This window comes from Saccostrea echinata, unplaced genomic scaffold, assembly GCF_033153115.1.
Source record: "Saccostrea echinata isolate AGI-Se365-2 ecotype Australia unplaced genomic scaffold, CSIRO_AGI_Sech_v1 ptg000008l, whole genome shotgun sequence".
Classification (NCBI taxonomy): Eukaryota; Metazoa; Mollusca; class Bivalvia; order Ostreida; family Ostreidae; genus Saccostrea; species Saccostrea echinata.
In genome coordinates, this window is record NW_026889757.1 from 3,108,858 (window position 1) to 3,124,874 (window position 16,017).

The 16,017-nt window shown below is 32.6% G+C and overlaps 1 protein-coding gene and 1 long non-coding RNA gene across 2 annotated transcripts; both read left to right on the forward strand.

Moving 5' to 3' along the window:
• Positions 1–615: 615 nt before the first annotated feature.
• Positions 616–1,263, forward strand: LOC133181253 (uncharacterized). Its single transcript, XR_009720445.1, has 2 exons — positions 616–744; positions 1,101–1,263. It is a non-coding gene; the product is annotated as an uncharacterized LOC133181253 (long non-coding RNA).
• A 4,879-nt stretch (positions 1,264–6,142) lies between these two features.
• Positions 6,143–15,696, forward strand: LOC133181254 (glycine N-acyltransferase-like). The gene is made up of 5 exons (XM_061315788.1): positions 6,143–6,362; positions 7,740–7,853; positions 8,241–8,355; positions 11,404–11,527; positions 14,420–15,696. Exons 1-5 carry the CDS (start codon positions 6,282–6,284, stop codon positions 14,940–14,942), a joined length of 957 nt encoding a protein of 318 aa, XP_061171772.1. The 5' UTR covers positions 6,143–6,281; the 3' UTR covers positions 14,943–15,696.
• The last annotated feature ends 321 nt before the right edge of the window (positions 15,697–16,017 follow it).

Consider the following 16,017-nt stretch of genomic DNA (forward strand, 5'->3'; position numbering starts at 1 on the left):
GTTTAAATAACTGTTGTTACAATTGACAAACGTTCTACTATATCATTCTTATGAGCCCAAGTAAATTTATCAATGATATACACAATGTTCATACATAGTTAGTCCGTGAAGGAAAATGTTTGATTTAAATCCAGGCGACTTATAGGCCCAAAGGGCAGGGTGTAAAGTTTCTGTCTTTTTTATATTTAAGATGAATTATTTTTTAATATATAATTACACAAGTCACTATTATAAATAAATAACTATTATAATAATTATCATATATCTTCGGAACATCTAATTTTAAATAGATTGTATCAAATTCATTGTAAGATTAAACTCTGATAGATTTTTTTCACTTAATTTTACCTTGGGCTATAAAAAAGTTCAAGGCGTGTATGAATTCATGTAAAAAAACATTCTATTGTATCTTTGGCATATAAATATATAAATATTTCAAGGCGAATTATAATTGATAAACAATTAGTTAATTATAATCCACCCTTTGAAAGTAATGTGATAGAAAAGCATGCTGTGGGAAATAGATATAAAACTGTAAATCCATCAAGATTTTGTTTTGTAACGTGCATTAGGACTTTGTCATGATTTTACATTAGGTAGATTTTTTCACAGGTTCTAGATGAAGCCTTTGCTCTAAAGAATGTCTCCCAGTGTATTGATTTCTCAACAGAGAATGTTACCAGTATAAGTGAAGCTGAGGAAGAAGAAGATGGAAATGCTCAACCCAAACTGGATTACACAGTAGTCAGCAGCAGCTCCAAAATGATTCAAACAACATATAATCTAGTCATAAGTTTATTTTGTTGGCTAAATTTAACTTTAAAAGGATGAATTCCCATAACTATAGTCAGCGTCCCCTTTTTCTACGATAAAATATAATAAATCAACAATGATTCTGAAAATATTCAGAGTGAAAGCAAATATTTTCTGAATAGTGTCAATAGTTTGCATCTTCATAATTTTGAAAGTTACAGCATTTTAAATGATTTTTAGTTCCAATAATTGCAAAGTCAATTCAGGTTTGTGACACATTATTTTTTATATATATATGGAAAACATTTTTACGTTGACGAGCTCTTTTAAGAATTGCTTTTCCGCAGAGAGGCAAACAGTTCCTTTGCTGACGCAAGAAGGGCCACTGCGTTGGAAGACAGAGAAAGGCGTACACAGCTTAATCGCACAATCCGGACCAATGATAAATAGGCAACATCCAATTGAAGAACATCGTTTCAGATTTAATTAATAAAGTGTTATTCTAACATGTACAGAGTCTATTTTTGATTGTTACCAATCCATATGGTCTCACAGTCATTCAAACTCGTTATTTAGATCTCCAATGTTGCTTAGAGGGAAAGGTGTTCCTTATTTTGGTCACTTCACATGAGGGCAGATTTTTTTCAAGTCTTTTGTATATCCATCTCACAAACCTGCATGTAATATACCGTTACACCCTGAGTTTAAACGAGGTAATATAGTTAAAAAAAAATCTTCCTTGCTCTGAGTTTCAAATACAATTATATAATTTCACATTTCTAGAATGAATATGTTAAGATTGACGAGTGTTTATAAATGCAAGGATGTCATATGGACAGTATAGGACTCTAAATCAATTGTACACATTTACTCGTGTACGTGTTCATTTTATATTCCTCTAATGGACCATTCTTCTGAATATACTCGTAGAAGGAAGTTTCAAGAAAATAACTATTCAAACATTTTGCTATAATGCTGAGTTATGCATTGCAGGGATTTTTCCTCTATCTGTTTTACATATTTCTACAAAAGGAACCAGTTTACTATTAAAACCAGAAGTCTCTATGGAGACTGTAGCTCTACTGATTTGTACTTATAACAAAGGAAAAGAATAGTAGCACTTGGACTTGAAACTTTGCAACAGCAATAAATAAATAATAATCCTTGTTTTACTCTCTTTTTGTTGCAAGATGAATTGCAATCAGACTAAAACTGTAGAAAGAGTAGCCTTTTAAAAGAATTTTAGAGAAATTTTGATTCTAGTTACCATGGCAACATCATTCATCAAAATCAAAAAAAGTAAAGACTATTATGTATCTCAGTGTAGGCTACTTGCATGCCATGTTATATTAAAATCAGACCAAACTGTAGGTGAAGTAATATTTTGTTTGTTTGTGGTTTAACGTCCCTCTCAAGAATTTTTCACTCATATGGAGACGCCATCACTTGCCGGTGGAGAGTTGCAAATTTTGACCTATGCTAGGCACTCAGGGCCATTGAGCAGTAAGAGATCTTTTTCGTGCCAGCACCTACTGCGACATGGGACCTTGGTTTATACGGTCTTTCTCATCCGAAGGACCAGTCTCCATGTCCCACAGGGGGATTCGAACCCGCGATGTAAGGATCAATTCCTTACTCTGCGACTCTAGAGCAAACGTTCTACCACTGCGCCACGCGGGTGACAAGTAATGTTTTGAAAGTATGTCAAAGAAATTTCAGCTTTTTTGTAATCATGGCAACACTTCACCAAAATCAAAAAATAGATATACAGAATTATGTATCTCAGTGTAATCTACTTGTGTGCCAAGTTATATTGAAATCAGATCAAAACTGTAGGAGTTAGAGTTTTGAAAGTATTTCACAGAAATTTCTATTTTTAGTAACCATGGCAACATCGTTCACCGAAATCAAAAACCGATACACAGAATTATGTATCTTAGTGTAGTGTACTTGTGTGCCAAGATATATTGAAATCAGACCAAAACTGTAGGAGGAGTAGCATTTTGAAAGTATTTCACAGAAATTTCTATTTTTAGTAACCATGGCAACACCGTTCATTGAACTCAAAAACCGATAAACAGAATTATGTATCTTAGTGTAGTGTACTTGTGTGCCAAGTTATATTGAAATCAGACCAAAACTGTAGGAGGAGTAGCATTTTGAAAAATCGTTTACAGACAGACAGACGACGGACAACTTACTATCGCATACGCTCTTCTGGTCTCTGAACAGTAGAGCTAAAAAAAAACCTACCGGGAAAAAAAATAAAATGAATTGATTTGCATTGAAAAATAAAAGAACTTGCATCAAATTCCTCCCTGAATCAAAGATAGAGCTAAGAAAGGGTCACAAAACACAGAGGCAATTTGAGCATAATTACCTCTTCAAACGGAAACACAGACTTTGAACAGGTAAGATATTTCTTGTTGAAATCCACGTCTTTGTCCAGTTTTGACTTTCCATTGTGGAGAGGATAGCGACATGTGGTAGTGGTTTGTCTCCAATAAATTCCCAACGAATTGCGATGACCGCGGCATACATGTATCAAAAGCAGTCGTCTGCACGACTCCTCAACATCAAAAAAACCTGACCTATAGTCAATAAGAGTTAAATGTCAATGTCACATCCCCTACTTTAAGATACCTTAAATTTCTGGTAAAGTCATTTTTACAATTAAAAATGATGGTCACCAACACAGTAGCCACTTTTACCAAGGACCTATATACTAACTTAGTATTACTAATTAGTAAATAGGTCCTTGCTTTGGCCGAAGATACACTGTTCCATCACTCGTATGTCGACCATATTTGTTTACAGTGTTTTAAGGTCCGGGCTATATATATATATATATATATATATATATATATATATATATATATATATATATATATATATATATATATATATATTAGAAGAACCGAATCCTTTTTTACATTTGGTTTTTAAATAAATACTCAATACTTTTTAAAATACGCGAACGAATTATACTATTAGAATAGTTTTTTTTAATTAATTTTTCATATCAAGGGAGGTAACTCAAATCAGTCTTTTATGGGTGCTTTTGCTGGTAAATTCTGTGTTTAACTATGATTATAGCAGCATTTTTTTTCTTATCTTTATCATTAAAGATCTTTCTCAAAATATTACTATTGGTTTTTCCCCCAGAATACATTGTATTAGAAATCATTTACATTTTTGAAATGTACATTTTCTATAGATTATATAGTAGACCTAGATAGTGAAAAGAATCACAGCACAAGCCTTATACAAATGTTATAAGTATAACCGTCTAAATTGTGCATCCAATCTCTGTTGGTGCATAAGACGGAACTCCAAATTATTACCGAGTAAAATTAATATTTTTGAAATAAATAACGTTTTAATATATTGCACAAATTTGGACGTTTATCTGCTAAAGTTTTTATCTATTATCATTGTCTATTATTTAGTTGAGCGTGTCTCATCCTCTTTATAGCTTTGAAGCAGGAATAAGACATTTTAATTGACTTTAAGTGACTGTCAAAAGAATTGATACTCTTTAGGTGTAAATGCCTCAGTACCTGTTAATCTTATATCAATAACTTTGTTTACATAATTATTTAGCAAGGTCTTTTAATGTCCATTCTATGAAAGAAATACACATGTTCATTAATTAATTCAGCCAGTGTCATAATGCAATTATTGTTTAGCCTCTATCTAACTAAAAGCTACGTCCATAATACATGTACCTTCTTCAGTTTGGAGGCCCGATGCTCTACTGGCCACATCTAACTCGGTTAAGACTTGTAAACTATTGTTGAAATTCATGTTGATTGTTATTTACTATCGTCTATAATAAATCCGGAAACCTGATTTTACCAGTTCTTGGACTTCATATTGAAATTAAGACCATAAGGAATACGGCACCTTTCCCGTTTACGATGTATTACGGCCCTACAGCGCCGCCACTGTATTAACCGCCAACATTCCTTCTTCCCCGTTTACGCAAAACAACGGATATAGTCCAGGAATTAGTTTTATAACTTTATAACCAAAATCTACCTGGTTATATAAGCATGGAATTCACTTTAAATCCCATAAAATGGGTGTATTATCTCTTTTATTATCTGGTATTTCAAAAAATGCAGGGAGGTGCATGTGCTAATGTTAGTGTATTAGGTTATTTATATTTACACCATTTAATATTATTAAAATAATTAGGTAGCACATCCCTCAGGCAATTGATAAACTAGCTCTCCTTTACAATCAAATTATATTTCTTATCTAACTATGTAGAATTATCTCTGGAGTAATATTTACAGTAATTACAAGAAGATGTATATTAATCCAATGTCATCACATACCAGTTTATGGAACCAGGTGAATTTCTATGTAATCTCTAAACTGCTAGTGCACCTCAGATATGAAAATGACCTAATTACATGTAACAATGTGTAAGAATTATAACAGATTCACAAATCCCTTATTTAGGATGCACGAATAAATTAAAATGTTAACTTGCAATTATAATTGTTGCATATATTTTATCAACTTATATAAATTATACCTTTCACATACTAGCCCATACTTCATTTAGCAAGTTTAGATTAAATCATTTAGACTCCTCATTCATAAAAATATTATTCATAGTAGTTTATTTATTTGTTGCATTTACTTACAGGAATAAGAGCAGGTTATTTTCCAAAATAAAGGAATTGCTACATGACTTATAAGCCTTACACCCTTTCCAAAACCAGCTTTAAGAATAATAAAGAAATTCCCACCAATTCCAGCCTAAAACCATTCAACAACACTGACCAATAGAAATCAATGTTACAAAAAATAATGGAATTACCCATTCAGTACAGTATTAGTTCACCTGAAATACTACATTTTACAAAATAAGGGTATTTAGGTTTATTAGAGACACTGAACAAAAACAACAAAGTGTTATTATATCGCATCGCGCAGCGCCGAATGAATGAGTGAGTAACTGAATGAATAAAATAAAGAATGAGAATAACATGCACAATTTAAGATAAATCACTACAATAGCGATTGCCTGATCTCATAATGGACAACCTCTTAATTCTAATGAAAAGTGTAATAAGAGTGCAAATAATTTATTGACTTCTCATTTTTGTACTTTATGGGTTTGTGTACATGGTGTATTCTATCTCACCGTCTCTGTCTGATTCTACTTGTAGTAAAATGTGGGTGCAATGTTATATGTGTTGTATTCTAACTGTGTCTCAGCTGTAAAAAGATTATTATCTCATTTTGGTACACCACAATATTATGAAAGCCGTAGTTATATGTATTTAGTACTGGTATGTGCTCCCATACGTAAACAAAATCGATGTTGGTGAAGCGTGAACTAACCTTGACTCGGATCACTCATTGGTAAAACTTCTCCCACGTGCTAGTTGACGCAGGTCGTTGGAGAAACACCAACATTGGCCGAACAATCACGTGTACGGTGCTCGCCAAAAAAAAGAATTGTGCTGTCTAGAAAGGAACATAGCAAGAAAACTGTGCAGTGTTGTGTTATGATTTACAAAGTCCTTCATAAGGAGGAGATAGGACAGCTTAAGGAGGAATTATCACTAGGACTACCGGGAACAGCTAAGGTAGCGGAATTTCCATTTATGTGTGATATTTAGTATTATGCAGTCCCTTAGAAAATAAAACGCTGGCAAACTTTTGATCGGGAAGCAGGGTTCGCAGTAGTGTAAGGAATACTTTATTGATTAAAGAGAAATGAAATGATAATTATATTCCTACGTTTCATTCTTCCTTTTTCAATATTACCTATCAAACTTGTTTCAGGAAAAAGAAAACTATATATATATATATATATATATATATATATATATATATATATATATATATATATATATATATATATAATATTGTTAAGTGCAATGTCCTTTTTCCCCTTTCAAGCCTTTTTATTGTTCAAACTTTGTACTGTTATTGTGACTATACTCGTGAACTGTTAAACTTTAAATCGTCAATACATTCCGTCGGCTTACTAGTGTGTTTGTATATAAACTGCAAGTGTGGATAAGTGTGTCTCTTTTACCAATGCTGTTTCTTCCCTACATGCGTTTGTCAGTTTGACTTGTCGTTAAGTATCTCTGTGTTATCTGAGAAGTCGCAACTTCCTGGATTGGAACATGTTTAGTTTGTATTCACATTCTTCATGGCCGGTATATTGATAAGAACAGCTTGTATATAAGCCTTTTTGTAAAGCAATAATGCTGTATTGTCATCAAAGCCATCGACTCGTGCGTGGTCTATTGCCATGGTTAGCTTTAAATTATGGTTCATAAATACTCGGTAAAACTAGTTCAAGTGTTACTTATTGCTAAAGTGGAATTTTTTTGTATTTTTTGGAGAAAAAAAAATACTGAAATTGAAAGCGAAGTTGTCTCTTTCAAATTGTATTTAGTTACCTAAAGCTGGTACACATGTACTAATTAAATCTGTAAGTGTTTGGTACAAGCATCGGTAAAATCAGCTGTATATTTGTCTTTTTATTGATTTTTTCCTCCTGTGTTTAAAAAGGAGTGGTTATCTTCAATTTGTATCAGTAATTTATTATGTCTGCAATTAAAACTCAGCCTTGATCGATCTGGGAAATGAAAAAAGATTCGAAATCTTAAAAATATCAAGTATTACAAATGAGAATATACATGTATAAAAAAAGTTTTATATGGTATTGTTTTGAAAGTTGTGATAGACTATATGTTGTTTTAAGTAGCATTCGAGAATTCTTCACTTATATAGAGATGCCATCTTGTGTGATATAGTTGTATACATGTATATAAACTTATCTCCAGTTCTTTAAATGTACAATAAAGGTATACACCTACCATCGAAAAACTCAATTTATGAATAAATTTGAATTATAAAATTAAGTATATTTGTCCGATGTTCTCTAGATACATGTATTTTGAAAAGCACCCTCCTCCCATCTTTTTTATCGTCTTTTATATTTTCAGATATATTATGTGATAAGGAACGCTTTAGATGACAATCTGAGCGGGTTTGAAGTAATAGTGGACAATTGGCCGAAATGGAACTGTATTCTACTGCGTCCTGAATCACCCGATAAGGTACAGGATACCGGACTGTATGAAATAGTAAACGGCGAAAACTTTACCTACAGATACAAAAATCAACATTATCTTGTTCTATTAGGCATGAACAATAAATTATTTTTATTTATTTTAATTAAATCGGATCGATTTTAAGCAGATAAGAATGGTTTATAACTAATAATTCATTTATATTTTTCTTAAAGTTTGTTGATAATTTATTTGATATATAATTTATGCTTTGTAGTCAATGTCAAAGACTGTGTACTGATATAATTGCTATGCTTCAGAACGGGAACAGAATTTATTGAGTGAGGCAAAGAAAAACTACTTGCAACCTTTTCAAAGATTGCCATGACGTGGTTTTCTTGACCCCTGATAACATGCATTAATGACTTCTTTTAGGTGCTGAACTATTTCAGACAGACCCATATATGTCACACCAAAAGTGTTTCTGCCTTGAAATATTTTCTTCAGAGACCTGGTCTTATCAGCTGGAATCAACCTATTAACTTCACAGGTAAACAACCCGTGTCCTATAACCTTAACCGAGTTTTATTTCTATCAGTATTAGATTAGGAGATATATAAGTTACATGTACTAATGTAGAAGATGGATGGATGTAATATGTAAGGTTTCATAAAACGGAACACAATATCGAACCATATTAGAAGTTCTGAGCGTATTTTGTGTGCGAAATCTTCATCATTACTTTCACTTTGCCCAGTGTATGATGTACTCATTAAGAAACTTGTTCAAACCGCCGAAATGAGCCGCCGGTGTATTTTCATTTACGATCTCAGGAACCGATATGAACAAATAAGCAATTCACACAAAAATGTTCAATCGTATACATGTTGTTACATTACCGTCCTGCTGCATAAAAGTATTTGTCCTATCAACAAATAAAGTATTAGTAACTGAACACCTATATGTGTGTCCATAGTGACATTAAATTAAAACTACATCACAAATAAAAAGTTTGTTTAGTTTTTTTTTTTTTTTTTTTTTTTTGTTGTTGTGCAAAATATAAACTCCTTGTAATTTTGCTCAACCTAAGCCTGATTATTCTCATGTTTACTCCTTAAATTTACATACATGTATAAATATACAGGGTAAAAAGCTTTAGAATCGTTTTCAAAAAAATTTTGGCTTCAAACTCTCACATATGTCGTCATGTTTTGTACATATGAATCACGCTTGGAGGGGGGGGGGGTGTGATCAATAATTTATATCAAATTATTACACAGAATTTCAAGAGAGACCATGTAACAAATTCTTATAAAGTGTCCTCATAGGGTGTAAATTTATCAGGTGACCTAGGTCTTTTGTTCCGAACACTTGTAGGATTCCTGATTTTTTTATTTGAATAAATATAGATAACACAAATAAAAATCATTTTGATGATCACATTTATACAGCTTAAGAAAAAAAAAATACTATTAATGAAGTTTTTCTGTTTATATTACTATTTTTATAATAAATAAAATTTATTATGTAAATGTAAAATGTATTCTACTGTGAACAAAATAAATGAAGAATGTAAGAAATCTATATTTTACTATAATATATAATTTTCCTTCAAGCACCTGACCTACCAGGCAATTTTTATCAGATATATAATTATATATTTTTTTATCATTCTTAGAATCTGAAATCCAGTTTTGTTTTGTAATTTTGCAATAATGAACTTATATCCGCTTATTTATAACATTTAAATTGACACCCCCCTCCCCAAAAAAGAAATATATAATAAATAAATTCAAGGTTGGTATAATTTGAATTCGTATTTAAAGAAAAAATAGTAGACATATTTTAAATCCAAACTCACTGTCATTTGAAAGGTTCAATGTTCGCCGTAAAGGGCCGTTAACCCGTTGTCCAGTCACGCAGTCTTTGCATGCAAGCAGTGAGGGACATAGATTTATTGCTCTTTATATTGAGAAGATGCCATCTTCGACGTAACACGGTATTAGGTACAAAGCTAGAGCTTTATGGTGCATTATTGTCAGTTATGAAATAAGTTTTTTAAAAAACAAACATATTCATGATATAAACAGTCACTTTTATTTAATATTATGAATAAATTCAAACATTGCCGAATGTCAATTTTTGTTGACTGGCTGCCTTTTTAATAGACCAATGAAGACATGCGGTGCCTGTCAAAAAAGATACGGTAAAAGATTAAAGAAGTGCATATTAAATTGACAATTGTGCAGTAATACCTACATGCACGCAACAGACCTGAAATATTTAACCTTTATGTCAACATGACCCAGTGGTTTACTGACACAGTTTACCTGGATGGATTAAATTCACGTGATATTGTTACACGTTAGCCAGGACAAAAACGCAAACAAAATACGCGTACGTTTAAAAATAGACTATCTTGTGCATGTTCAAAAAAGGCAGATAATGCCTAACCTAAATTATTTTGTTCTTAAAAAGGAAGTTGTATTTTTTCTACATATGCTAAATGACCATTTTCGTTTAGATAACATGCCTTTAGATTGTAGGATTTATAATAGTTAGCCAGTGACATGTCCCTAAATGTGATATAGCTAGGAGTAGGTATCAGTATGATTTAAGATTTTCTGTGAAGTATATTGCAATAATTATCGCTCATGATCCGCATACGTACGTACTTGTGAAACAAGCACCTGGGGTTAACAAACTTCTGATTAGATGGACACATAAAATGATTATTTTCAACAAAGAAGATGGGCGTGTCTGGAGTGTGATTTGCAGGAATACGGCGTACGAAACATTTATAGTATAAATGTCTACGGTTTGGTCGGCTGACCACAGCTGGACATACTTTACAAAGTTACGCACATGGGAAAATGTTAAAATTTAGTTTGAAATACTTTGTCAAATTTAATATATCAGTCCGCTTATCTTAATAATTACTACATGTTAAACTTAGTAACGCTTCACATAAATAATAAACACCTATAGGGTATAGTTAAATGCAATTACATGTATATAGTAAATTATCAGTAGTTTGGAAGAATTGCTTTCGCTTTCGGTGCAATAGAACCTGAATTTATCTATTTTAAAATAAACCAGTACATAAAATTAAACTGAAAAAAGAATTGATTGTTTGAACTAAAAAAAATATAAACGCTCCATGCGAGGATCGAACCAAAAATATTTCTTTTACATTGCACTGGACGGGTAGCACTTACTACTGAGCTACCACCGCTACACACACTTTATGGTTTTTAAAGCGACAATGAAGCACCGCACTTACACACTGGGATTTATTTGGAAAAAGTTTATTTTTTATCGTCTCTGGGTCTTCTCTCGATTTTTTTACAAATGTTTGTTAGTTTCTTTGAATTAAAATGCACACAAATAACGTTTCAATATCATGGAGAAATGACCCAGAGATAGCAAAATTTTAGAAAAACGTGGTTAAAAATGTGACATTTTGTACCAAATGACTCATCTAGCCAATTTTCAAGTTCTTTTTTAGCAAATCAAAATACAATAAGATGGCCTTATATTCAAGTGCAGAGAAAACCTAGTTGTGATGAGAGATGCTGATTTTTTCCTCCCTTTTCAGGGGTCCCTAATGATGTCGTACCTGTTTTGAGTGAAGTTTGCAGGAAACATGGCGGTCAAATAACATCGAAGGAGTCTCGATTAATGTACGCATGGAGCAAATCTACGCCACCAGACATGCCTAAGTAAGTATCTATACTTATAAATTAATAAATTTTGCAAATAAGCTCCGAAACGGCTACATCAGAGTTCTTACTTACTCCTCTAACAATACACTAGATACAAGATAATATCCGTAAACTATATTTAGATTTCACTCGCATAGTAAGTATCGTACATTAAATTAAAAGTCTACTTTCATTTTCTGTAAACGGCCATGAAATAGCAAAAAACGTGAGTACGGTGGCGTTTCTGTTTGGGGGATCTAAGTTACTGGTAATTTTTAATGAAACTGACAACAAGCAATCGGTTATTTATTTCATAAAACGTCATCACTGAATTATTTTATCAAAACTTGATTTAAATGATATAAAAGAAATAAGTTGTGATAAGCGATTAAAAAGGGAAATGGGCAAATTATTTTCGTCATTCACCGATCTTAATATTGACGGAAGCTTCTATAACACTGCATAGCATCGAGCCAGATGTTAAAAAGAAAAAAATTAAGTGATTATAGCTGCATGAACTTAAAAAAAAAAGCTTTTGTGTGAATGGTCATTGAAATAATGGTAAATCATTGCATACACTATAAGTTGTGAATATATTAAATTTTATATATCGAAAGACTATTACATATATATGTAGTAGGTTTTCCTAATAAATTTATCGGTAAAATTTGTATATATTCCTAACTGAGAGCATAGTGGCAACAAACCCGAAGTACAATCTGTACTTCGTAATAAACTTGCTTACATGAAAAAAAAAATCACAAAATTTTACTAAAATCAATGACATCAAAACGTACGACTTTTCAACACTTTATACAACCATTCCCCACGATAAATTGAAGTCCAGGCTTTTTGACATCATAGACAGCTGTTTTTTCAATAAAAATGGAACGCGTAAATATACTTACCTTGTCATTGGTCATTTTCAAAGAAGAAGGTACAGTTTTGACTTTATTATGCCCTAAAAATTTAATATCTTCAAAAGGTTTTGAAACTTGCTTAAATATTAGTTGAGTATATGACTGTGACAAATCAGGAAAGAATATGGAATGGAAGAGTACCATTCTGGAAATATGACGTCATTAATTTGATGCATTTCTCTGTTTTAAACAGAAAAAGCCTCAAAATGACCCATTTCAAGGGTTATTTTCATTAAGAAAATAGTGTTCACAGCCGTCGCCCACTATAATTTTCGGATATGTTGTGTAAAATTCTTTGAAAAATCACATATCTCAAAATCTTTGTGGGCGATGCCTGTGGACAATATTATCTGAAAGAAATTTCTATGGAAAAATGGTGTCTTCTGCAACTTTTTAAGAAAATACGGGAAAATGCACATATTTCTGACGTCACAATTTGCATTTAGAAGATCATGTGAGAAAAATGATTTGCAAGATCTTTCTGCATGGAATTTCAATGATTCAGAAAGCATGAGTTTTAATTTTTTACATCACTTTCATTTTTAAGAAAACCACAGGGCAAGATTTGTATTGAAACCATACCTTGTTCTTTATTTCTTTAAAAAGCACTCTGATTGTACATACAAGTACTCTGAAGTTGATATTAAATAGATGCTTGAGTTTCTGATTGACAATATCTATGTAGTTTTTGGAGATCAGGTCTTCCAACAATCTGTTGGAATTCCCATGGGTACCAATTGCGCCCCCTTATTAGCAAACCTATTTTTGTATTCATATGAAGCAGAATTTATTCAAAAACTTCTACATGAGAAGACGAAAACACTTGCTGTGGTCTTCAACTCGCCATTTCGATATATCGACGATATTATCAATTAACAATAGTTACATTATATGTCGACTCGATGTATCCCAGTCAGCTTGAAATAAAAGATACCAGAGATTCTAACATATCTGTTTCATATTTAGATATTTTACTAGAAAAAGACGTTAATGGTAACCGAACAACAAATCTTTATGATAAAAACGTAATGACTTCAACTTTTTAATCGTCAACTTCCCTTACTTATGTAACAAAATACCCATATCACCTGCATATGGGGTTTATGTCTCTCAGTTGATTTGATACGGAAGAGCATGCTCTACCTATGAACAATTTCTAAAACGAGGCAAGCTATTGACAAACAAGTTGACGAAACAAGGATATCAACAGTCTCGTTTGAAGTCATCATTTCGCAAGTTTTACGGTCGATACAAAGACCTTGTCAGCACATGCAACCTACACATGTATCATTGAGTCAAATGCTAACTGATGTTTTTCATACTAATAGTTAGGCCATTATTTATACACTGAACTGTCTACGAATATTTCCGGTTTTTGTTTCCCGGTCGGCAGAGGATGCTCACTCCTCCATGGCACCTGATCCCACCTCTAAATTTTGAGATCCGTGTAAGTACCTGTGAATCCCCCCCCCTCCCCCAATCAATTTATCAGTAAAATGTGCATATTCAGTGCTTTTTTCCTTGACGGAAATAAAATAAGAGCATCTAAAGTACAATATCCATAACAGTATAACAGGTTTCACAATAAACGTCAATTAATGAAATTGTTATTTTTCAACTTTTTGCAAAAAGGGGGGAGGATGGGGGTGGTGAGGTAAGTGTACTTTGTGCGGAATTTTGAACAAAGTATTTCTTCCTGCTATACGCCTGTAGGCTGTCAGTAGAAACTACAATATATTTTCTGTCGGTTGTGGTATAAATTCAATTCCCCGCGCTTGCGCGGGATCTCATCTAGTTTTACATGTATTTAAGAAAAAGAGAATTTTGCCAGCTTTGAATGATAATCCCATGTAAGCAAACTTAATGGTTGAAGGTTTTATTGATGATCACTGTACGTACATTTTTTGCCAAAAATCTAAAAGATAAAAATTTTCAAGTGCAGTGTTATCAAAGAGTCTAGTTTATTGCAAATTTTATTTCTGTTTTACAGAATTCCAGAAGGGGTAACTTTGTCATCATTAAAATCTGAACATGCCAAGATATTGCAGAGTGACTGGGCGAAGCAAGGCAACGCCGTTGAAGTAGAAGGCTACTTTCAAAGTGTTATCGAAAAGTTTGAAAGCAGCTGTCTCCTAGATCATAATGGCCGAATTTTAGCCTATATCTGCATGCAGTACAACGGATCTATAGCCATGATTTATGTTCTACCCGAGTTCAGAAAAGAGGGATATTTTGATATTCTTGTAAGTGACCTTACACGAAAACTTTTAGCCAAACAGGATATTGCATACGGCTTCATTCCGTTCACGGATACTTCTCTTATAAATCTCTCTCGAGAACTTGGTTTTGAGTGGGTTCCACAAGGCAACATGACATGGACAAGATACACCCCTAACGTTCATCAAAGACAACGACAAAAAGCAGCCTCGGAGTCAGATGTTAGTGATGTGTTTTCCAACAACCTCGATACCTTACTGAAAACCCAGCTTGGTGTTCCGCTAGTCAATATATGACGTATACATGTAGGTTTACATTGAAAGCAATTCCTTGGACAACATATCAACCACTGTTAATGTACATTTTTGTCCTTTGTTATCTCGTATATTTATTACTTTTAATTGTTGAATTTGAAGATGAACAAAGTGCTTTTTGGAATGGACCAGTTTATACGTTTTGTCTCTTTTATGAATGTTTGGGTTTGATGGAATTATTTTCACGTATTTGTTCTTGTTAGATCTTTATATAGTGTGTATCATGATGAAAAAAACTTAAGAAGATCTTGCTTGATGTAATATAAAAAAATTATCACAACCGACAGTAATTAAAAAAAAAAATCCTTTGCTTCAATGTAATAGAATTATAGATATATATTATTCTTAAATGTTTAAATGAGAAAAACCACAGGAATCGGGCTATAAAAATATACTGTTTGCTCTCATTCACTTGGTAGCTGCTTCCAGATTCCTTAAGTTCGAATTCGTTTCACTGTTACATGGTAGAACTGATGTCTCCTTTCTTTCTTTAATATTAAATTTCACTCTGTTCCGAAAACTTTCATGCATTAGAATTCTTGTCCAGATATTCTTATCAATTGACTTTTGGAATTTAGATACATTGTACGCGGTATTTGTTTAAAGCCTTTGACCAATTAAGTGTTGTTTTTATCTATTGTTCGTTTTCCTGATTCATTTTTCACAGAAAAATGATGTAAGTTATGCATTGTCAGAAAAACGGAGATCAAAAGGAAATAAAATTTAAACGAAAGTAGTGACGAGATTTTCAATGATGTACTGTATATCTGGCCGTTTTAGTATATGTTAACACTCATTTTTAGACGATAAAAGCTCAAACCCCTCATCTGAAACATGCCAGAAAAGGAGCTTCATGGGCCTAAACATACTCCTAGCTTTTAACAATGCGACATTAAGTATTTAGCTCTAGACACGACAAAGTTCGGACTTTTTACTATCATTTCAAATAGTGATGTGAAGGTGCCTGGATAACGAATTTATTTCTTAAGTATAAATACAGCTTTTATTGCAAACTGTTTAGCTCAACGAGCCGAATTTCTGATCGAAATCTGTCCGT

What these genes read in the sequence shown, in the direction of transcription:
- LOC133181254 (XM_061315788.1), top strand. Translation starts at nt 6,282, where the DNA reads ATGATTTACAAAGTCCTTCATAAGGAGGAGATAGGACAGCTTAAGGAG. An exon ending in GACTACCGGGAACAGCTAAG is followed by an intron (nt 6,363 to 7,739) that starts GTAGCGGAATTT and finishes TTATATTTTCAG; the next exon opens with ATATATTATGTGATAAGGAA. An exon ending in ACGCCACCAGACATGCCTAA is followed by an intron (nt 11,528 to 14,419) that starts GTAAGTATCTAT and finishes TCTGTTTTACAG; the next exon opens with AATTCCAGAAGGGGTAACTT.